The sequence below is a fragment of the Dendrobium catenatum genome, unplaced genomic scaffold, assembly GCF_001605985.2.
Source record: "Dendrobium catenatum unplaced genomic scaffold, ASM160598v2 fragScaff_scaffold_665, whole genome shotgun sequence".
NCBI classification, from domain to species: Eukaryota; Viridiplantae; Streptophyta; class Magnoliopsida; order Asparagales; family Orchidaceae; genus Dendrobium; species Dendrobium catenatum.
The window spans coordinates 3,026,871-3,050,365 of NW_021319127.1; the positions used below are offsets into that span (position 1 = coordinate 3,026,871).

Genomic DNA, 23,495 nt, shown 5'->3' on the forward strand with positions numbered 1-23,495 from the left:
ATTAATTTTATATTATACTCCTTTTAAACTAAATTCTATAGCCAAAAGATCATCCTAACAAAATTTCCGAGAAGATTGAGTGGTTAGAACATTTTCTAATTGCAAGTTGACAATCCCTTGAAATTTTAAATGAAACTGAATAATTTCTTTGTTTTTTAATCACCATATCCAATATACAATGAAACCTACCGAGCCAAGTTTCCCAATCTCCAATGATGCCCTGCTGGCCTAACTTGTTTAGTGCATATCATGAAGAGCAAAAGAAAAAATTATTGCAAGTATGGTTACCAACCATTAGGGGAGACTCGCAAAGAAATCGATTCTAAAAAATGCCTGGAAGATCCATATACAAACACAACCATCAGTCACTAACCTGCCCAGTTGTCATACAAATCACAAAGGAAACAAATCTTCTGTATCTACTAATAATTGATTGTTGCAGCTTGTCATGAACAAACGACAGCTGCTTCTATTGATATTGAGTGGTTCAGATCACCAGCTTTAGAACCTTGGAAACAAGTTTTTTTTTTTTTTTTTTTTGCATGAACTTGTGAAGTAATTAATCAAGGTCATCTTCTGCTTGGGTCTTCAGCAGAGGGAACCTTGGAAGGGTACTTTGACAGTTCAGTATCTAGCAGAATTGATAAATCATATGGTTGGGCTGCTGAAGCAGATGACTCCTTCAGCAAGGATGATTTAATAAGCTCCAAGTCAGCCATGTCTGCTGAAGCATTTGAAACAGCAGGACTGTTGGAACCCGATGTGGAGACACTAGAAAGTTGGATATCATCAAGCCTGCCGCCATAGATCTGTCTATTTTTTCTCACAGCATCCATCTCCGGCCCGGTAGGCACGAAGGTCCTCGATCGATATTTTCTTGCACCGTCATCGCTCTCTGTGCTATTGTAAAGCACATAATCATGGTAGGTTGGGGCAAACTGAGGAAAGAAGATTCCGTTCAGGGAATAGTGAAAATAAGTGCACACAAAAACTCAGGGCATCTCCAACCGAAAAATCTCATTTTTCCCTCCAAAATGCAGTGAAACTAAAAAAAAGTTGTGATTCATCTCCAATCGAACTCCATTCTACACCGCCCTTCGCAAAAGTTAACCGTCTTTCTCTTCTTTGGCATGTTTCTTCGACAAATCCGGTAGAGACATAAAAATAACGCAGGTGAATTGGCGTCGCACTGTTCACCGGCAACCAAATACCGCAAATTTTGCCGCATGAGTTTGGAATTCGGTTGGAGATGCCCTCACTGAGTGAAAAACTAAAACGGGAGGGTTTACCTGGTGAACCGTGTCATGGTAGAAGTCATTAAATTTTAAAGCATGAGAAAAACTGCCGATCAGACCACTAGAACCACCAATATTGGCACCTGCATACTCCTTATAGGGAAAAGCATAGAAGTGGCCAACTGCAGCAACAAGCATCTCCACGCACAGAACAAAATTTTGGAGGTCAGCAGCTTCATTGGCATTACTTATGAATCCAGACTTTGCAGCTAGGAAAACCAAAACACCCTGCATGTTAAGATGAACCATCTAAGATCAAAACTTATCACCATACATCAAGCATTATTTAATAAGAGAAGACATTCTTAACATATCTTCCAAGCATTGATCAAACTTAAAGAGTATAGAGGCCTCCTCGTGTTAGTATATAAAAATATTGATAGTGCTGGGAATATCAATAAAAATGAAAGTCAAATCAACTGCAAGGCCCTTCAGATGAGATGTTCCCTACAACACAACATAAATGCAAGATTTGCACGGTGAGAACTTGATTGAATAGTAGCTAATTAGATAGCTAGTTATTATGCAAATCCTCCTCATAAACTAATGGCTACATGTGTCTATACATGCACACAACTCTTTTGCTGTTCATCACGGTTTCTAAAACTGTATTTAGGACCCGTTATAGTAAAAAAAAAGCTCAAAATAATCCCTCAACTATTTATGAGAAAATTTAATATCAAAGTATCGCATTTTTTCAATTTGGTCTATTGGCTGTACTTGATTCCGAATGATCAGTTAAATAACTACTAAAAATTTAGTCCCTTGAGTATAAAAAATTAATCTAAAATGGTGCCTCAGTCAAGAGACTAAATTAAATAAATATAATATTTTGAAACTAAATTGGCCACATAAGAATATTTAGGGACTATATGGAATTTTTCCCTATTATAGCTATAATTTAACTCAAGATTAATGATGGTAGCCTATTAACTGAAAAACTGTAAACGTACCACTTTTGTTTTGCCAAAAAAAAGCTTTTAGTGTTCCCATCAAACTATGTTTCCGATAATGTGTATATTTTAAATATCAGTTTTAAGTGATTAAAAAGCATAATCAACTGTAAATTTTATTTTATAATAAAAAAATTTTTGAAAACTAAGTAAATGGAAACTTAAACCTTGAATATACTTGGAAAAAAAATCTAAAGACTGTCAGAAAAAAGAAGTCCCACCAAATTACACATGCCTAAGTTTCTGAAGGACAGAAGAAATCACTCAAATAGCAAAAGGCATACTTAAGTGGTGAGATCAATCAGAATAAAAGTTCTAAGAATAGCTCCGTAAGACATCAAGCAATCTTCAGTAAATGAAATGGCATATGATGAACAGATCAAATCAGTTTATTATTAGGGAAAATTAAGCATAAATCACCAATCTTCCTTATTTACATATGTAAAACTCAAGAAAAAAAAAACTAGCAAATCAATGAATCTGCGCAAAGCAAAAAAATATGGGTTGTAATGTTGTGCTCGCCAAGAATTAGATGGTATTACTAGAAGTAGAAATAGTAGAATGTTACTATGGTGAGAGAATATATTTTTTATGTTATAAACTTCTAATAATATAAATCATGAACTAATTGCAAAGTAAAATATGAAGTTGATAACGATTCTATATGAAGATGCTATGACTAGTTACACGTGCATATTCAAAACCATGAACCTACTCCTTGCTCCAAAAATTTTTTACGATAAAGCTACAGCTAAGCTAAAAATGACTGATCAGTGCTATAACAAAGCTGCAAAGTTCATCAAAAAAAAAAAAAAAAACGCAGCATATATTTAACCAAATGACAGAAGAACGGATGAATGCCAATACAGCAGACAAGGTATAGAGATTTTCCTTTCTACATTAACCAGAACACTATTATGCATACCTGCCAGTAAGTGAGAAAGACGACGGATTTGATTAGGATAAACTTTGGAACTGGATTGTAAGGTCGAAGCAGATCTCTACAAGCCACATAGAATAAGGCAAGCGCATACAACGCTATTGAATATGAAATTGTATACGTAATTGTAATATAGAGATAGCCCTCGTTAACACTGAAATTCCCATCTTCATATTTCCCTTTTGAGTATAATATGAAGGTAATTGCAACTAAAATTGGTTTAAGTATCACAAACTGCAATGCACCTTGCTTGCACCTCCGAATAAAGCGTCTGTGAAAAATAGAAACACTTCAGATATATTTGCCTTAAAGAGAGGGTCAGAACGGATTAATTGAAAAACATTGATCCACAGCATCAACGTGAATAACCAATAATTCATGTTAACCATGGCATGGTGCAAACAGTATTTGATGGATAAGCAACCTACCCATCAAGAGGAATGGCAGGAAAGCAGCAAGTCATGAGCGACCATGATGGCTTCAGCATTCGACCACTTAAACTTACAACCACAGCACCTGCGCCTCCCACCCATTCCAAGCAAAGTGAAAGGAAGTTGTAGATGACCCAAGCTTCGTAGCTGGAGTAAAAGAAGCATAGCATATTAGTTCTCCAACAATTATGCTATAAAACTAATTAGGAAGCCTACGTCCTTATAAAAAATAAATTGCTTAGCGTAAGAAATTAATAGCAATCCTCTACATTAAATGAGTGAAACATGCACAAGGGCAGAATAAAAATTTGCTAATCCAAAGCTTCATTTGCTCAATTGTGTGGTATTTGAAGTGGTTAGCTTCACATGACTACTAAGTAGCAATTATTAAATAAGTTGTTTTGGTAGTTTATCATGGATATATACTTGCAAACTTTTTTCTTTATAAGTTCACTTCTTATTTATCAATACAAACAGTATTCTGATTTCATCTCTGAAATCTCAATGATCAAATATATGGGAGAAAATTCAATTTTCAAACCACTGAATGGGAACAACTATAAATTCCAAATCAAACAAAAACAAACCAATATCTTTTCACTAAACCTTTAGAGTAAAATATAATAGTTACACATCATCCTCTGTTGCATAAGCAAATTGATACAACCATAAATAAAATAGTTACGCATCATCCTCTGTTGCAAAAGCAAATTGATACAACCATCAATATCGCTTTTCGATGCAACAATTTTATCTAGCAATGAATTGTCCCTGTTCTGGTCCTCCTATTAAGAATTGCGCATAACCAACCATAAAATAGTTGGGATAAAACTGGCATGCTCTGATGATGATGATAAATACTTTTTATTTAAATATATCTCAAATATTTTATTAATTGAAAGTGGGAGCAGTGCCAATTCCATATAAGAAAGCATGACGAACATTACAAATAAAGATGGCACAAAGGCAATTATAATTGAATTCCACAATGATGATGATTCCCATTGATCCTACCAAATTTCGTAAACTTGTAACCATTATATTTGAGAGCTTAATTTTTCTCATAAAAGTATTTGACTGGCTCAAATTGTGTACTCCACCATCTTCTCTCTTTTGCATGGCATGTTTTTGGTAATGGATTCACCATCTACATTTCTATCAATATTGATACAAGTGATATGAAGCTTTGTTCTACAACTTCCTAAGAAATTTAGCAATTGTGGAGTTTTTCACTATCCCTCAATAGTTTTGGAATTTTTTTATGGAAGTTTGAGATCGGGTTCTATTTGGCAGTGATATAGGGTCTGCTTCCTTTTGAATTAAGTTCCTTGAGCAATAAATATTATGGTCAGATATTTAAGAAATTTTTGGTGAGAGGCTTACCAAAATCTAACAGGCAAAATGGTTAAAAGATTAGTTATATGATGTCTTATAATGTGACTTGTCCTATTTATTAGATTAGTATGCTTAATTAAATGTGGCTTATCCTGCTTGACATAAGAAATAGAGAGATTTTCGCCATGAGTACATGGGATTCGCTAACAAACTCTTTTATTATTATTGATAAAAGGCAACATTGTGATTATATGATAGGGTTTGCATCGACTAATTCTAAATAAATTAATAGCTAGCTGTGCAAGTCCTCTTATTCATCTCCTAGATCAAATGGGAACCTTGAAATTTTCCAGAGATTATTCCTTGGTACAAGCAACAGCCTGGATTTAATGACATCTTTCCTCCTTCCGATTTTCTTTTATAAATCTTATCATTGATTTGCACAAGTGATAAAATTTATTCATGTTGGATATACTCTAATTTCTACCACGTGCATGATTTCAATTAGTTGTGTAATTTTTCATAGTTCTAGATATCTAAAAGTTATTTTTGGTAGAAATTATTGCATCATCATCTATATTAAGATACTATTTGTTTCTAATTTTCATCTCAAACAACAAATAATTACCACAGCAAAAGTGCTACCTCACTGTTTAATCTAGGGATCAAATCAAATAGGTGGTCAAACATATCTCCTATATTCATAATTTGTGCATTAAATCTTAAAAAGATCAATCAAACCGTGTTCATTGAAGTTTTAGCAATAATATTTTTCTAAAAAATATACAAACAATAGAAATTATAAGATAACACCATTGAGATTGGAGAAAATATTATCATGAGATTGTCAAATCATCAAGTGAACATCATAGGGAGATCAAAACTGTGAAAACTAGATTGTTGGATTGAATTCAAATTACAATAGCGTAAGGATGAAATTTTAAAATTATTTAGACAAATTTGTGTTGAATTTCACCTAAAATTATTATTTAGTTGGATTAAATAATTTATTATAATAGATAAAATTTTCTATTTTGTGGAGTTTGTTTAGGAAAGATAAAGAATTTATTTATGCTGTGTTTGCCAATTGTACTTTAAATTCATATAAATAGTGCTTAGATATAATAGAAAATTTCAACTTTTGAATAATAAAAATATTGTCGAGAAGTTCTTCTCTTGTCAGTGCTTGGTGACCTCGCTTGTATTCTCCTTAGCGGAATTGGTTTTCTCTTGTAAGTTCTTGCTAATCACTTCAATACCTCTTTCAAATATCTCAACTCTTTCTTGGTATCCTGAATTTTTAACAAGAAAAATAAAATTGATAATTCCTCCCAAAACTATTTCTCTTTCTTCCTCTACAATTCTATTAGTAATCAACATGAAAGCCACTGCCTTCAATTCACCAATGCCAGTAGCTTAGAGTCAAAGCAGACTTCTTCTGAGTACTATAACACAAGTGTTCATGCGGTTGTTTTCATGTATAGTTGTTGTTTTACCATTGCATTGACTGCCTGTGTCTTGTGCTGAAATTTGATGCTGCTTTGTTCTTCAGAAAACGTTTACTCAATCATCAACAATAACAATAACATCAAGCCTTTATACCACTATGGTGTCGTACATGAATCATTTTTCTCCCTTGTGTCATGCTAAGAATCAAATTCTTATTTAAATGTAATAAAGAAATGCCATTTCTAATATTTTCTAACCAAGCCTTTTTAGGTATACCTCTACCTTTCTTAACATAAGTCAAATCTAATACATCTACTTTCCTAACCAGGTCATCAGAAGGCCGCCATTTTATGTGACCAAACCATCTAAGGTGGCTCTCTCTAATCTTATCTTCCACTGGAGCCACTCCAACCTTTTCACGTATGTGCTCATTTATTATCCTGTCTCTACGAGTAAGTCACTCATCCACCTGGGCATCCTCATACAACACTTAACTTAATATTATGCTCTCTTCTAATGGCCAGCATTCTAAACCATAAAGCATTGCAAGTCTCACCGCCATCTTATAGAATTTTCTCTTAAGTTTGAGGAAGACTTTTCTATCACACAACAAGACTAATGCTTTCCTCCATTTCAACTTGAATTCTACTAATAATATCCCCATCTATTTAATCATCACTTTGAAAAATTGACCCAAGACATCTAAAACGTTCTAGGAAGATATTAGAACTGACTTTGATTAACTATGTGCCAATGCCATGTTAATGGATGAACAAGACGCCAGTTTCATCAAATAAAAGAAAATCCAAATAGAGATCCTTGATCCTTAACATGAGTTGTGAATGGTCCCTCATAGTTTGAAACTCTCAAGTGTGCACCTCAACCTATACAATCTAAACAAATAGGTCCATAGTTATGATTCTTCATATGTTTACAAATAATTCACAAATATTAGTATTTATGATGAAAATGGCTCTTTGTTAAACTTTCCACCGACTCAGCACCATACAAGACACCATAGCCCAGGACAAACCAATATAAGAAAAATCTCTTGCAAGACACATAAGGGCATACCAAAGTGACAATGGGCATAAGCAGTTCTAGGAACAGAGAAAATTTGATCATCAAACCTATAATTAACTGAGTCTAGAGCTTACTCAAACTTCATCAATCTTGGTTGTCAATCACTAAAATATGCACTATGCATGCACCATTATCTACAGTTATTAAAAAATGCATTTGGAAGCTTTATGAAGTAATTCCAAATAGCTACATAATCATATCTGTATCCACGCACAAAACAAAACAAAACATCATGTAATATCTACAGCGAGAATCATACTTTTAAGCCACTACTAGAACCATATGATCTACTAATCTGTACTTGAGGACTTCAGCAATGAGAAATAAGAGGTCCATACAAAACAGTGGCAGCATGTTTTTTGGGTAAAGCGAGCTAAATTCCAGGTGATGCAAGTGGCAAAGTAGTTCTCATAAATATGCAGTGACACTCACGAGTGAGTTTTTGTTGTCAATGACAAACAAAGCACCACAGCCTCAAACTCAATAAATTTTCCCGATGTTGGGTTCTAACAAAAACATGGTGACGCCATGTCAGTTTTCCTAGGAAGCGTGCTGATTGTCAGGTGACGCAAAGCATAAAACTAGTTTGCATCACACAACTCAATTTGCATGCATATAATGACCCTCATGATTGAGTTATTATTGTTAAATGGTTAAAACAGCACCAGCAGCTTTAAATCCAGATATTTTCCTGACGTTTGTACTTACGGTGTAACTCAAGATGTAAAGCTGGATTTGCATTACCATGACAGAGACACATGAGTTACAACACAATTATGCCCAAATTTAGCTTTACAAAAAAAAAACAGAATAAAAATTATCATTATTAGCCGTATCCCAACCATTTAGGGTATACAACTCATGAATTTTTAGTTTTGGTTCACTCATGACAAATTTTACTTGAAAGCTTGAATTAAATTTGTGGCAAACTTTTGCACGACTTATCAATATTACTTTTGCTCTTACTTTTTTCCTATCTAATCCCTTAACTAATTTTACCTTGTCATCTTATCACAGCATCATCTACTCCCCAATGAACAAGGCAACTCATTTAAATCTATTTTCTACTACCTTACTTTCAATAGGTGAAACTTTCACTATCCCTTTTACATAATCATATGCAACTCATTTAAATCTATTTTCCAACCATTTAGGGTATACAACTCATGAATTTTTAGTTTTGGTTCACTCATGACAAATTTTACTTGAAAGCTTGAATTAAATTTGTGGCAAACTTTTGCACGACTTATCAATATTACTTTTGCTCTAACTTTTTTCCTATATAATCCCTTAACTAATTTTACCTTGTCATCTTATCACAGCATCATCTACTCCCCAATGAACAAGGAAACTCATTTAAATCTATTTTCTACTACCTTACTTTCAATAGGTGAAACTTTCACTATCCCTTTTACATAATCATATGCAATATATTCTTATAGATTTTTTAAAAATCCATTTTAACATTATCATTTCTGCCACACATAAACTTTACATGATTTTTATGTCACCTAACACTTCAATCCACATGATATAAATTTAATCCCGATTTTATAAAATTTACTTTCAAGTCTCTTTATTGTATACTATTTTATTTTTATCATTCAATCTAACACAATAACATATATTCTCGTTTAGTTCTGTACCTCAATATTATAGATTTGAGATACTTAAAACAAATCACGCCTGGGATTGATCAATTAATTATAAACCCCTTATTTTCCAAGGATTCTCCAATGGCATAACTTTCCACTTATTTCCACAAACATTTAACTAATATATTTTATACATAAATGGCATGAAAAAGGCACCTCCCTTTGAATATCATTTTTCAACTATCACCATTACAGAATTATTTAGCTTTATTAATACTTGATGAAATTTAACAGTGATTAGTAGTAAAAATAAACATATATTCATACAAAGATCTACAAATGTTGATTTCTTTATATTTGTAACTAATTAACATGGAATATATATTTCAACTATTATTGGAAATTAGGCCACCATGAAAATGGACAAAATATATACAAAGAAATAAAAAAGAACACCTAAATTCCTCATAAAAAAATAATAGCAAATCATGAATCCTATATGATCGTGGCCTTAAATGGAGAATTGCATGGAAAAGACAAAAAATATTGTTATAATCCAACATCATGCAATAGGTAAATTTCGACATCAGAGAACATTTCTTCGCTAGAATTTTTTAGACAACAAGGAAATAAAGTATTGATCGTCAGTTTGACATGCAAATAGGTGGTATTAAAATGGGAAATGACCTTGGAGCAATAGTGTATGATTTAGGCGTTGCATACTAGGTCATACACAACAACAACAACAACAACGCACCATAAAGCATTGCAGGCCTCACTACCATCTTATAGAATTTTCCCTTAAGTTTGAGGGGTACATTTCTAACACATAACAAGCCCGATGCATTCCTCCACTTCAAGTCTTCAACCATCCAACTTGAATTCTGCTGATAATATCCCCATCTATTTCACCATCACTCTGAACAATAGATCCAAGATATCTAAAACGAGTACTCTTATTAATGACTTGATCCCCCAAAGTCACAATCCCCTCACTAGGTCTATTACTACTAAAATTACACTCCATATATTCCGTTTTAGATCTACTCAAGCAAAAACCTTTAGACTCTAAGGTTGACCTCCATAATTCAAGTTTACCTTCAATTCCCTCTCTAGTCTTATCAACAAGAATAATATATTAGGTCATACAAACAACAAAAATGTTCTACCAAATTTACATAGAGGATTAAAATACCAAACATCAAAGGGCGAGCCTCATCATTGAAAATATATGAAAAAAGAGAATAAAAATGGAAACTCCTAATGACCCTCCAAGAGAAACCTTTCAACTAAGATCTCCAATGCTAAACAGCTTAAAAAAGCATGGAGTAGTTTCTTGCTGAATATGCCAATATAACAATACCTAAAACTAAATCCAACAAATACAAAATAATCAATACTTACCAGTAAAAACAAAAATAAAATGATTTCTAGCATGCTCAATCCCCATGTCCCCCCTATGGCATAACAATCAAATCAAAAGGACAATTATCTCCTTCATTCCTACACTAGAATGGATTTATGCCTCTTTTTTATTTGCATCTGGAGCTGAAGATGAGAGATTTGAACAAAATGTAAATGTATATCTATAATCTAAAAAGGATGAGCAAATGCTAAAAGCTTAGTGAACAGACTGCAAGATTATAGTGAATTTTCAACGATATGTCATAACTTCCCTTTTATTTCCAGTACTAAAACATTACATACAAGGCAGTAAGGAATGCTTTATATGCTCACAAAGCCTAATGTGAAACTTTGAAGTGCACAATCTATGGTACGAGTTTCATGCTCAAATTCCTACCACGTATAGAAAATTTTTTATATTATTGAAACCATTAAGTTGTATAGATAGTTCTCTAAAACAGTTAAGGAAATAGAACAAATTAAAAATACAGTATACAATAATGAATTCCAACAACAAATTCTTAAGATACTTACACTTCCCGAATTGAATCAAAATATATTGATCTGTCATTAAAGACAAGTGATAAGAAAGACATCAAAGCAAAAACCTGCAAGCAAAGAAAATTCTGATTGTCATAAAACAACAAAAGGAAAAAAAATTCAATTATTAATAAATAGAAATAATCATAAAAATCTAGAAGTTAACTCGGACTGCATCTTTTGACCTGAAATTCAAACACATCCAAGATTAGCATTCCTAGAGATTATCAACATCTAAATTGCTAAGTTTAATGGGGCAATAATACCCCCAAACATTCAGTTCTCCAAGAGCTTATCATCCTCGTTTCTTTAACTTAAATACTAAATGCAATAAAAAGAAAACAGCATTCAATGAGAATAAAACAGATAAAAGAAATAACAAATCACATAAAGAACAACTATTTTGGAATGTGCCATGTTCAATTATGGGAACTCTGAACGTATCAATGCATGCAAAGCATATGTATCACATACTAGATGGATAAATTAAAGAATCTGTGGAATTGTTCGATCAAATATTACATGGATAAGCAGAAGCGGGCATTGCTTGTACTGCACATAAAACAAATAACAATTCACTAAAAATGTTACATTGGTGTAGAATAAGAGGACTTGTTTCAAACCTAAAAGTGGGGAAAAGGAGAGTAAAACAGCGTTATACAGCTCAAAAGCTCTTCTGCGACATTCACTCACTTACCGGGACCATGAAGATTATGCGAACTATGTAACGCTGGAAAGTGGGCTCAGTATAGTTCAACAGGTGCCTATAAATATGAATCAAAGCCAAAGCTATCGCCCCAATCGTGCACGGAAAAGCAACAATAACATAGTATATAAAAGCCATTCTTTCACTTCCAGAAAACCTAATTCGCCAATCTCACTGCAAATTATAAATCGAGACAGAACAATCAGATTATAACAAAAAAAAAAAAAAAACTAGAAGTGCCGCAAGGCCCAGAAGACTCAACCAAACCTTGAGCGAAGCTGCTAGTATGCTACTGATGCCTTATCACAATATACCTCATCCCAACATGCTACCAAGAAAAAAATCAAATTTTCCGGAGTGGAGGAAGAAATATAAACCCTAGTCGCACAACACACGAAACCAAACTCCCCCGATTCACCGCAGTTTGGGGCTAAACACAAAATATTGAGATTGCTCAGCTGCTGTTGAAAAGATTCAAGAAATCCCACCAAAGATTGCGAGCACAAGAAACAACACGAGGAATGGCGCAATGAGCCAACGGACAGAGAACGGCCTAATTAGCGAAAGATGTTCTAGGGTTCCGCCTGGTCCGGCAACAATGCGACGACGCTTCCCCTTCTCTTTCCACTGATAAGGACCAGAGTAAGAAATCTGCAATATGCCAGAGAGAGGGGATGGCGGCTCCGACTAGATTGTAGAGAGAGAGAGAGAGTTGCGTCCGCCCGTAACCGCGGATGGGGTGAGAGAATGGGAAAGTGAACTACACGAAGCAACGAGAGAAGCTTAGCGAAGGTCAGACAGAGACCGCGCGTAGGACCCAAACTGGGACTCGCTGGGTGGAATGTAACGTGGGAGAACCCGATTGGCTACCACAATTTGCAAACCTACAGCATCGCGGGTGGGTGCTGCTGTTGATTAGCGTTCAAATGTGGATGGTAATGAGACGAACAGCCAAGAGACAGCTGACCAAAAACTATGCGGACGAATTCTATAGTAGTAATCATTACGGTTCAATAATTGATACGGCCATTAGTCCAGCGCTTTGTACAGGTTTAGGTTATTTTAATGATGATTATAAATTAATTGCGTTGGATAGGGTTCTAAACAAGTCAATACTAGCATGTAATTATTCTTTATTTATTTTTGTTAAAATGGAGTAATAATCAAATTTTAATCATGATCCTAATTTTACCCAAAAAAATTAATCATGACCAACTAATTATTTATAATTAATCGTCCTTGATATATCATCAAAAAATTGTCTAGATCGGGCATGAATCTCGAGGCAAAAATCAAGTTGGAAACTTCAAAAATTAAATTGGAGATCATCTTAACTCCGATTTCAGCAAACTTTGCAGTCGAATAGAACACGTCTCGAAAATATGAACCCATTGACATCAAATTCGACTCAATCCGAGCCCAAACTAGCCCAAATCAAAGACCAAAGCACAATTGGAAGGTTCAATCCATGAATTGCATTACCAAACTGTTTCCAAATATGGTGTGCTTATAGTCGAATCAAGCGGCTCAACAAGACAAATCCAACGAGCACAAGATCATCAAATTTTGATCTTGGGCTCATTTGATTCATCTTGTTGAGCCGCTCACTTTGACTATAAGCATGTCATATTTGGATATCATTTGATCATCCAATTAATATTCTAAAACTTTTAAGAATACTTTTGTCATTTTATTTGAGCTTATTTATGGCTCTGATTGGACTAAATTTGATGTCATTGAGTTTGTCTCCTTGAGATGTTTAATTTGATTATAAGCTTGCTGGAAGCTGAGTTTGGATAGTTCCGAATTTAATCTGGATGCGCCAAATTTAGATTTGCATAAAGATTCGTGCCTGATTAAGGCGATTCTTGGTGGTGTATTAATATATTTACACATCTAGCATAACTTTTATTTATGATTGCACATGTATATTTATATCATATGCTTGTTGATCTAGTTAAGTGGAGCCATTATTATTGTGTCTTGTGCTTATTCACCAAATAGCATATATTGCATGCATATATACATCTAAGTTATGGTGCATTTGAGTGATATATTGCTTTCCATCATATATATGACATGGTTTGAATTATAAGAGTTTTAAAAATACTTTTTAAGTGTAGACACCAAATTGAGCGCCTCATGTGTGCATGTACTCTTCAAATGAAGAAAAAATTTGTAGCAATCTACTTTCCTGCACTAAAGATGTATCACGCGAACTATTCTCAATTATGAATATATGAGCAAACAGAGTGTACCTAAAATACAATTAAAACTTTATGAATATGACAAAGTGACATAAAATGATAAACATAACATCCATCTTTTGCAAATTTTCATGAAGCCATTATAGTCAACAAATGATCATAACTAAAGCTAAATGAAATTATAAGAAATGTCGACTGTCACTATTCTTCATTGGGCTTATTGAGGCCACACAATAAGAAACAAACTATTAATATTATGTATTGGATTATATATGTTGACACAGCTATGATTATTAGATATTAAGCTATTTATATAATAATGTCATGTCATTGAAATGGCCCGTCTAGAAAATATATTAGTCTGAGTTATAACATAGGTGATTGTATATACTTGTTAATATAGTTTTATTATTATTTTAAACTCTTTAGATATGTTATATTTTAAAATTAAGATGAAAAATAAGATGAATGCTTCAAAAAATATTAAGGGATTTGTTGTGCAAGTTAGATTTATGTTTATTCATGTCAATCCATATTTAAACATACAAACTAAGTTAAAATGAGTTATGCAATTCATCACTATAAAGGTCATCAAACTTCTTGGTCAAATATGTAAAACCCACCATCCAAATAAAACATATATTAAAGATATTATATGATATGTTTATCGTAACATAACCTACCCGTAAAATGAATTTTATGTATATGTGTTTACAGTGACTTTCATATACATTTAACTTTAAGTACATGTATGATACTCCTACATTCTTATCATATGCCCAATCTAAGGAATTCACAATTTAGATGATTGTGCATTATGTTCTTAATTATAACACTTATTATTATTATGTGGTCAAATATTGGTCACACTTATGGAAAATAATTATTATGTTGAGTTTGTGTCTTTGGTAGTTGATGCTTAGATTAACTCTTAATAGTTTAGCCTGCTACTGATATCCTGGGATTCCATCTGACAAATGATATATATTATTTGTCCACATATGCATATCATTTATCAAGTCAAAGGCTTTCATGTTGACTACTTTCTCATTGCTATCTAAAAAATAAAATGCGGGTCTCTGTATCACTCCAAAAAGAGTATCAAAGGGCAAGATATATTATAATATTCATAAGAAAATGTGAATATATTGTGCAAAGTATTATATGAATAAAAAATTAGTACTATTAACAACACCAACCGTACTCTTCAAATATTTTTACATTGTATTAACAAATAGTTGCTGTATAAGCCTTTGGTACATCATTCAAATACATTGTAAATTGTAATACAGATTGATGTTTAATTAGATTTACACAATGGTTCCATTTTTCGATATAAATATAATGTTTTATGCATAATAACTATCACATGTTTTGTAATGCCATATCAAAAGTTTTTAAAAGCTGAAAGTTTTAATATTTACTATCCTATTCTTAGTCACTATATATTATTTCATCATGTCATCACTTCGAGGAACTACGCTAAAGATGTATTATCCTTAAAAATTACTCCTTAATTGATCCATGAAATTGAACCCCTTATGTCCAAAATTAATAATTAACCACATATCAACTTGCTATTCGAAAGCAAACTTATAGATCCATGCCTCAACCATAAATCCAAGAAATTATCAAGCATCTCCTATAAAATTTGACATTTTTTTCTTCTCGGGAAGCCCAGTCCATAAAAGCTCCAAGAGCCTCCTAATTTATTCTCTTTCAATCTCAATAGAAAATCCTTCAACCAATACTTATAATTATATTTTTGCATCTTACATATCATATGTCTAACTATCCACTACTTCTTAATTAGTCTTTAAAAGTGACATTAATCAATTGAACAATCTTAAACCTTAAAACATATAACCCTACTATTTTGTAACTTACATATTAGTTAGGTGACTATATATTCATTTCATCCTTATAACGATATTTTTAAGAAAATTTTCTTAACAATCTTAGGATCCCTCTTCTAAGTTGGCCTACCAATATGATAATCATCAATCTACTTAATCTTTGAAGGTAAGGCTTCATTTTAATTAACTCACTTTAACTTAATTAATTTAAGTAGTATTTCAAATCCATAACAATAGGATTTTGTGGAGTTCTACCATTGAGTTTATGTTAGCCAACTAGGCCCAACTCCAAGCCCATGGGCCAGAGCAAATGAGCTTAGACTTGCATAACAGGCCAAGACAGGGTTTTGATAGAATGCCCTTCTCCTTAAACCTCAGCTCACTACCTGGCTTTTATCTTTAAAGCGCGAGGAGGCCGAAGAGGTGGAAGCTTGTGAGGCCACCAGGAGCCTTATCGTATACTTCCGCCTCCAAAGAGAGGAGAGAAGCTCGACCTCGCAGCTTGCTATGGCATACAATCCCTGCGTTTCCTCTCTCTTCCAGAGCTTCTCCTCCGTCCCCTCTCTCGACCTTACGAGAAGACTGGTCCCTGTATTCCCTTCTCTCCCTTCTTCTCCGTTCGAAAAGAACCATGTCTGTTTGCTTAGGGCTTCCTCCTCCCCCACTGCCAGGGGCATCGATGTATGCCACTGCTTGACGAGGAGCTCGAGGGGTCACCCGCTATTCTTGCGCTTCGCCATCGCCTCACCAAACTCGGTGCTTAGTGAGGAGGCATTCAAGGGGCTTGGCGGCTTCAAGGGCTCTTCCTCTCTGGATGAAGACGAAGAGTATCAGTTCGGGGAGGAGAATACAGAGGGGGATAAGGATGAGCTCGATGTTTCCAGGCTAGGCTTGCCGGAACAGCTTGTCGATATCCTCCAGAAACGAGGGATTACCCATCTCTTTCCCATCCAGGTAACGAGTAATTGATGACGTACCCTGTTTTAAGGGAAAAAATATTTTTTTTTTCTTCACAATATTTGTTTTATTTTACATCCTGCTTATTTTTATACTAATTTATTCAGTCCCTATTGTTTGTTTCCCACTTCAACTGTGTAGTGTAATCATTGTTTATGTGAATATTTAAATCCTTGTTGAATTAAGGCTCATTCTTATGCTCAAATTGCTGAAAGTATGGTTATAATTGAACCATTCAAATTACTGAAAGATGGGATTTCTGTTAATGAATGAATTTAACGTCCAGCCGTCCAGGCCTTGATGGTAAAGCTTGTTAACACATTACATTAGATGACTGATTGCCGTGTTTTGGGGGCGTAGTTCATACTGATAATGTTAATTACCATGTTATTTTAAAGTTTTTTGATTGTGTAGGCGATATTTTGAACTATGGAAAGATGCTTGTTTGTGAGATACCAAACGGGAATATTTCTTTGATGCTGCTTTGTGAAATTCTTATTTTTGTATGCCTTTGTAATTAGATTTTGTTATTCTTATCTTTTAGCTGGTGCTAGATGCTAGTTCCTTGATATACATCCATTTGCTGATTTTCTTCTCGTTGAACTTGCTTCTCTTTAGAGAGCTGTGCTGATACCTGCTTTAGAAGGACGGGACATCATTGCCCGGGCGAAAACAGGTACAGGGAAGACTCTGGCCTTTGGTATTCCTGTCATAAAGAAGCTCACCGAAGGAAATGAGGGAACAAGGAGGTTGCATTCGCTGATTTCTTTTGAGTGTTAATTTCTATTATATTATCTCATTCATCTTTATTCTTATTAATCTGTTTATTCTTTTGCTTTGTGAAGACGGACTGGCCGCCTCCCTAGAGTTCTTGTTCTAGCTCCTACAAGGGAGCTGGCCAAGCAAGTAGAAAAGGAAATTAAGGAGTCAGCACCATACCTTAACACTGTATGTGTTTATGGGGGAGTTTCCTACAATGTTCAGCAGAATGCTCTTACTCGAGGTGTTGATGTGGTTGTGGGAACTCCTGGCCGGATTATTGATTTAGTCAATAATGACAGCCTTCAGTTGGGAGAAGTTCAGTATTTGATCCTTGATGAAGCTGACCGGATGCTTGCTGTTGGATTCGAGGAAGATGTGGAAGTCATTTTGGAAAAGCTACCATCAAAGCGTCAAAACATGCTGTTTTCTGCGACAATGCCTGGTTGGGTGAAGAAATTGGCAAGAAAATATCTTGACAATCCTCTAACCATTGACTTGGTAACTCCTAATCTTTAGTTGCATTTGTGACGTTTCTACTCTCTTTCAATTTATAAACTTTGTTAGAATATTATGGGAGCTCAGGGCTTTTTGCAAATAAAAAGGAAGGTCATACTTTTGAATGCATTTATGCTGTTGTTTATTTTTAGCTTTTTGTGAGACGTCTTAGACCTCACTTGTGCAAGGGACATGCATCCTGGTTGCAAGCTAAAGGCAACCTGCGATGTTGTCTACCTTGTTCTGGTTCCCTTCTTTTATAGTTTGTTGCTAATTTGCTTTTGACTTTGATATATTTTTTTTCTGAATTCACTTTGTTTGCTGTTAATCTCTTTCATCTAGGTTGGTGAAGAAGAAGAGAAACTTGCTGAGGGAATTAAACTTTATGCCGTGTCAACAACTTCTACCTCAAAGCGGACAATTCTCAGTGACCTTATTACGGTATTTTGAAACTTGTTGTCCTTGCAGGAAGCATATTAATTAGATAATAGGACAGTTTTCATGGTAATGGTTTAAGAATTCCTCAGGTATATGCAAAGGGTGGGAAGACCATTGTTTTTACACAGACCAAAAATGATGCTGATGAGGTATCACAAGCCTTAACAAACAGCATAGCCTCTGAAGCACTGCATGGTGATATATCACAATATCAACGGGAGAGAACATTGAATGGTTTTCGTAAGGGGAAGTTTACCGTGCTTGTTGCAACAGATGTTGCTTCTCGTGGTCTAGATATCCCAAATGTTGATTTAGTAAGTCAATCTGGATTAACTTTTTCAGTTTGCTTGGAATTTGGTTATTCTGAACATTACTAGTATTCCCTACTGTATTTTCTTAGCAGCATGAACTTGCCATGTATGTAAAGAAAAGTTTGTTCTCCAAGTAGGTATCTTACATGCCTGTTGTACCATCCTCTATTTGCAATGCAATACCATTCTGATTAAATATATATTATACTGCATTCTTGATAATTTCTTTTCCATTTCCTGCTAATATCTATTTTATTTTGGGATACTTTAATCCTTATAATGTTTCTTCAGCTATTTATGGTTTGGGTTTTTGAATGTCCTTGCTCATCACTCTGCAATAAGAGTCTGTATTCTGATAACTTAACGATGCATATGAATTCTGTTGGTTTACTTTATGCTCACGTGTGCTTAATAGATTTCAATTTCTTGTTGTAGATCATCCATTATGAACTGCCAAATGATCCAGAAACATTTGTTCACCGATCTGGTCGAACTGGACGGGCTGGAAAAGAAGGCACTGCTATATTGATGTTTACTAGTAGCCAGAGGAGAACTGTTAAATCTCTTGAGCGTGATGTAGGGTGTAGGTTTGACTTTATTAGTCCCCCACAGATACATGAAGTGCTTGAGTCATCGGCAGAGCAAGTTCTTGCTACACTTCAGGGTGTGCATTCTGAATCAATACAGTTTTTCCTTCCAACAGCACAAAAGCTGATAGAAGAGAAAGGGCCGGATGCTCTTGCTGCCGCACTTGCACATCTCAGTGGTTTTTCCCAGCCACCTTCATCTCGTTCACTGGTCAGCCATGAGCAGGTGGTATTAGTACTTTTATATAAGAAACTTTGACTAGCTTAGAATTTCCTCTCTCCCCATGCAAAGCCTTACTTTTGCATGTTTATGACAGTCAATTCTCATAAAAATTGTTCTGCTCATCAGTTTAAGAGTAAGATTGCACTGAATCTATAAAGAGATGGTACTAAGTATATTAAGAGGCAGTGGAGGAAGTTCTATTGTCAGTAGCTAATAATCAAAAGAAAATTGTCTTTACCCTCTAGCATGCAAAAGATGGAGTATAAGTAGATATAATCTTGTGGTATATAATGTGAAGCTGTTTATTAAACACTAATGTATGGAAGATTTAAAGTAAAAAAAGAACACAGGCTTTTTCTTGAGTTGGGTTTTATATTTGCTCACTTTCCTCCTATATCAGAATATCTGTTGCTAGCACATCTCTAATTTTCTGACACATTTTTATGTGAGAATTGATGGATATTCATTCATCATTAAATCATTTTCAGCACATAATCTAGGAAATATTTTGTTGATGATAAACATCCACGTGTTGGGATAAGGATGGTAATGATGAGGAGGATGATATACATCCAATTCTAGGAGAAAATCTTAAATCCTAAATGTTGGTGTCAGAATTTCATTTGCATTAACAGGAATGGATCAGCTTCATAAGCTTTTGACTAAGCATGTCAATCTAGGGCTGAATTGGTGTATTGCAGGTTGCAGTAAGCCAGTAAATCCTTTTCGACGTATTGAAGGGGATGTTCTAACTTTATTTGGCCAATCCTTTGTACAGGGGTGGGTCACATTACAATTAACTCGGGAGTCAGGGTACTCAAGAGGGTTCTTTTCTGCTAGATCAGTTACAGGTTTCCTTTCTGATGTTTATCCGGCTGCTGCTGATGAAGTCGGCAAGATACACTTGGTGGCAGATGAAAGTGTAAGCACTGAAGAGTCTAAAAAACCCTGTTTTCCTCAATATGTTGACAATGCAAATAAGATCTGCATGCCATAATTTTATGTAAAATTGCAACCAATTAGCCTATCACATAGTTTTGTAAAAGTTCCAAAGAAAAAAGGATCAGTTCAAATATTATATTGGAACTTTTGTTTTATAATTATGTTAGTAACCTTTCATGTAAGAAGTATCAGTTCAAGTCGAAATGTAGTCAGAATACTCTGAAAACTAAGTATCCATTCTTTTGAACCACTTAAAGGAAATGATCTTGACATCACCTGAGTAATAACTTTAACTCTCTGTAATATCCAGGTTCAGGCTGCCGTTTTTGATTTGCCTGAGGAGATTGCAAAGGAACTACTAAACAAACAGTTACCCCCTGGGAACACCTTATTCAAGATCACAAAGGTAGTATTCTATTAGTTGCTTTATGTAACTTTTTGAAAACTTTTTTTTTTTCATCTTATGCTTCATTAAAGTACATTTGCATTCCTTCATTTTAACTGAATCATTTAGGGAACTAGACTGATTGGAAAAGCTTTTATGTTTAAACTGCGTTGAAGTGAAAAGTAGAATGATTATTTGGTGCAAGCATTTAGCCTGTGAATTTATACTCTTGCATTCTAGATTTATTTTAGGCACATTTCTTATAGAATATTCTTTTAATTTAAATTTAACCCGTATTACTCCTTTTTTGTGTTATTTGCTTCATCGCTAAAAGTTTGGCTCATCCCTATGATTAATTTAAAAATGTTGATAATAGTACTTAGAAGTATTTTGGTGAAACCTCTTCTTTTCCAGATTTCATAGGCCAACTTAATAATTATTATATGGCCACCTCCATTGGATTCAAATCATCAATCCAAACTTGATGGATCTAACCCTTGACCTTGGGTCAACTTGGTTGACCAAGTCAAATAGACCAAATTACACATTCACCTTTATACACTTCAAACGCTTTGACTAAGCCATGTTCAAGCCAATTCAAACTCTTGGGTTGACCTATTAGGTCATTAGGAGACTCCCTTTGAAGGCCCAAGCCTTGGGCCCACTTGGGTTAGCCATATGGCTTGACCCAAGTGTCCAAAGAGAGCCTCCTATGAGCCAAATTCCATCATAGGTCAAATCAAATCAAGCCAAAGCCTAGGTTAGGTCACTCGTGACCCAACACACTTACCGTTGTTGACCCAACCCTTGGGTACTCGGGTTGGAAATTGGGCTAACCCAAAGTGGTCAAAACCACTAGGCCACTAGGGATTGAGCCATTTCTCAACCTAGGGAAATATATTATATTTTTTAAAGAGGGTGGGCTAGGGCCAGTCTAGAAAGGGCAGCTCCAGCAGGTCAGACTACCCCACTATAGCTAATTATTACCAGTAAGATTTTGTGTTGAAATTCACGAAGATTTTCATTTTTCCCATATTTAGTATATACTCATTTGATCTTTTTTCTTGCTTCTTTTCATTTCAGTATGCTCACTTGAAGTTTTCTTTTTTGTTTAGTTGCCTGCATTGCAAGATGATGGTCCTCCAAGTGATTATTATGGTCGTTTCTCCAATTCTGAACGAGGATCCCGCAGTAGTTTCAGGGATGGATTTGGATCATCTCGAGGTGGTTTTAAGGACAGGGCTTATAGAGGATCCAGAAGCCTGGGTGGCAGGGATTTTGATAGTGACGATGAATTCCGGCGCGGTGGACGTAGCTACAAAACTGGGAATAGCTGGTCCAAATCATCCAGAGGAAGTGATGATGGTTTTCTATCAAGTGGAAGGAAATCCAATCGACCATCATTTGGAAGCAGGGAGAGGTATTCTTCACACTCATTTTCTTCAAACATCCTTTGTGGAAATCACTCATTTCCTGAAATCTCAAATGAAGCCCATTTCTTTTGATGTTTCTGTTTTATGGAAAGTTTATGCCATATCCATTTTGTTAAATGATCTGCTTGTAATTGGTGGTTGATTAGTGAGTTCAGATAGTTTCTTTCGTTGTACAAATTACTGAGACTGAAATTCGAAATGCTTTAGGAGTTTCGGAGGAGCTTGCTTCAAATGCGGCCGAACTGGGCACAGAGCATCTGACTGCCCCAACAATGAAGACTATTAGCCATGCTTCTGAGCATCCTATTTTGACAGGTGGGGAAGATGACATCAATGGAAAATGCTGTATCTTGTGTTGCTTTCGTAAATGATTTGTTGCAGGGGCACTGCATTCTTTTGAGAACTAGCTGGTAACACTAATATTAAGCACCCACTCCCTGCGGCCCTCCAATCCTGAAGAGAGCAAGTATTGTTTATTCTGTTTTATGCGCTTCAGAAATGGAGTTATACTGTATGTTTACTATTGATTGTATGAAGAAAAGGGAAGAGCATTGTAGAATGTTTTATGATCTTAGCCATAGTTTTCAGATATTAAACAAATATGGAACTCAAGTTGCTGCTCCTTTTACTGGCTGATAGTATTGCTTTTTAGTTCTCTCTGCTTTGATATTTCAAATCAAAAACTCGCAGCTCTCTCTGCTTTGATGTCGAGCTTGATTGTCTAGGGTGGAGTACTCTAAATTGTCTTTTCATTTGCTTATTCTATCCAATGTTTAATTTTATTTTGCTCATCAAAACAGAAATTGAGGAGCTGGAGATGATGAAAGAATGGGAAGAGAGGATCTGCAGTTGTTGAAATATCATATGCTCAAACATTTGATTTATTTTCTCAAATTTTGTCATTATTATAATGTAAGCTACACTAAACGGTTTTATCAAAGCCACCTCAAGCATTTGTTGATGGAATCTATTCTCGTTAAGTTTGGAGTCACTAATTCTATCCTTTCATTGACTGTTTAATAAGTTTTTCTCATTTATTTGAGGGCATGGAACGAGCAATTTTTAAACTAAAAAATTGTTTTAGAAAATGATAAAGAAACTGTTCCAAATAAAATCTTAATATTCTATTACGAGCATTATATTGGTATATTTATAACAAATAATTGAA

The 23,495-nt window shown here is 34.7% G+C and overlaps 2 protein-coding genes across 2 annotated transcripts; one reads left to right on the forward strand and one right to left on the reverse strand.

The window, feature by feature from the left end:
* Positions 1-294: 294 nt before the first annotated feature.
* LOC110092147 (transmembrane protein 184B) lies at positions 295-12,496 on the reverse strand. Its single transcript, XM_020816555.1, has 7 exons — positions 11,999-12,496; positions 11,723-11,905; positions 11,020-11,093; positions 3,617-3,766; positions 3,174-3,459; positions 1,290-1,523; positions 295-938 (listed from the first exon to the last, which is right to left on the reverse strand). Exons 2-7 carry the CDS (start codon positions 11,867-11,869, stop codon positions 570-572), a joined length of 1,260 nt encoding a protein of 419 aa, XP_020672214.1. The 5' UTR covers positions 11,870-11,905; positions 11,999-12,496; the 3' UTR covers positions 295-569.
* A 3,661-nt stretch (positions 12,497-16,157) lies between these two features.
* Positions 16,158-22,978, forward strand: LOC110092135 (DEAD-box ATP-dependent RNA helicase 3, chloroplastic). Its single transcript, XM_020816532.2, has 10 exons — positions 16,158-16,748; positions 17,370-17,500; positions 17,597-18,011; positions 18,351-18,449; positions 18,536-18,760; positions 19,193-19,570; positions 20,346-20,489; positions 20,820-20,915; positions 22,010-22,314; positions 22,535-22,978. The coding sequence occupies exons 1-10, from the start codon at positions 16,302-16,304 to the stop codon at positions 22,611-22,613; spliced, it is 2,319 nt and encodes a 772-aa protein (XP_020672191.1). The 5' UTR covers positions 16,158-16,301; the 3' UTR covers positions 22,614-22,978.
* The last annotated feature ends 517 nt before the right edge of the window (positions 22,979-23,495 follow it).

Excerpts from the sequence above, each read along its gene's own strand:
- LOC110092147 (XM_020816555.1), bottom strand. The coding sequence starts at position 11,869 with ATGGCTTTTATATACTATGTTATTGTTGCTTTTCCGTGCACGATTGGG. Across the intron at positions 1,524-3,173 it reads TCTTTCTCACTTACTGGCAG|GGTGTTTTGGTTTTCCTAGC; the intron begins GTATGCATAATA and ends CTTAACATGCAG. Across the intron at positions 939-1,289 it reads ACCATGACACGGTTCACCAG|TTTGCCCCAACCTACCATGA; the intron begins GTAAACCCTCCC and ends TTCTTTCCTCAG.
- LOC110092135 (XM_020816532.2), top strand. The coding sequence starts at position 16,302 with ATGGCATACAATCCCTGCGTTTCCTCTCTCTTCCAGAGCTTCTCCTCC. Across the intron at positions 18,450-18,535 it reads TTCTCAGTGACCTTATTACG|GTATATGCAAAGGGTGGGAA; the intron begins GTATTTTGAAAC and ends AGAATTCCTCAG. Across the intron at positions 20,490-20,819 it reads ACTTGGTGGCAGATGAAAGT|GTTCAGGCTGCCGTTTTTGA; the intron begins GTAAGCACTGAA and ends TGTAATATCCAG.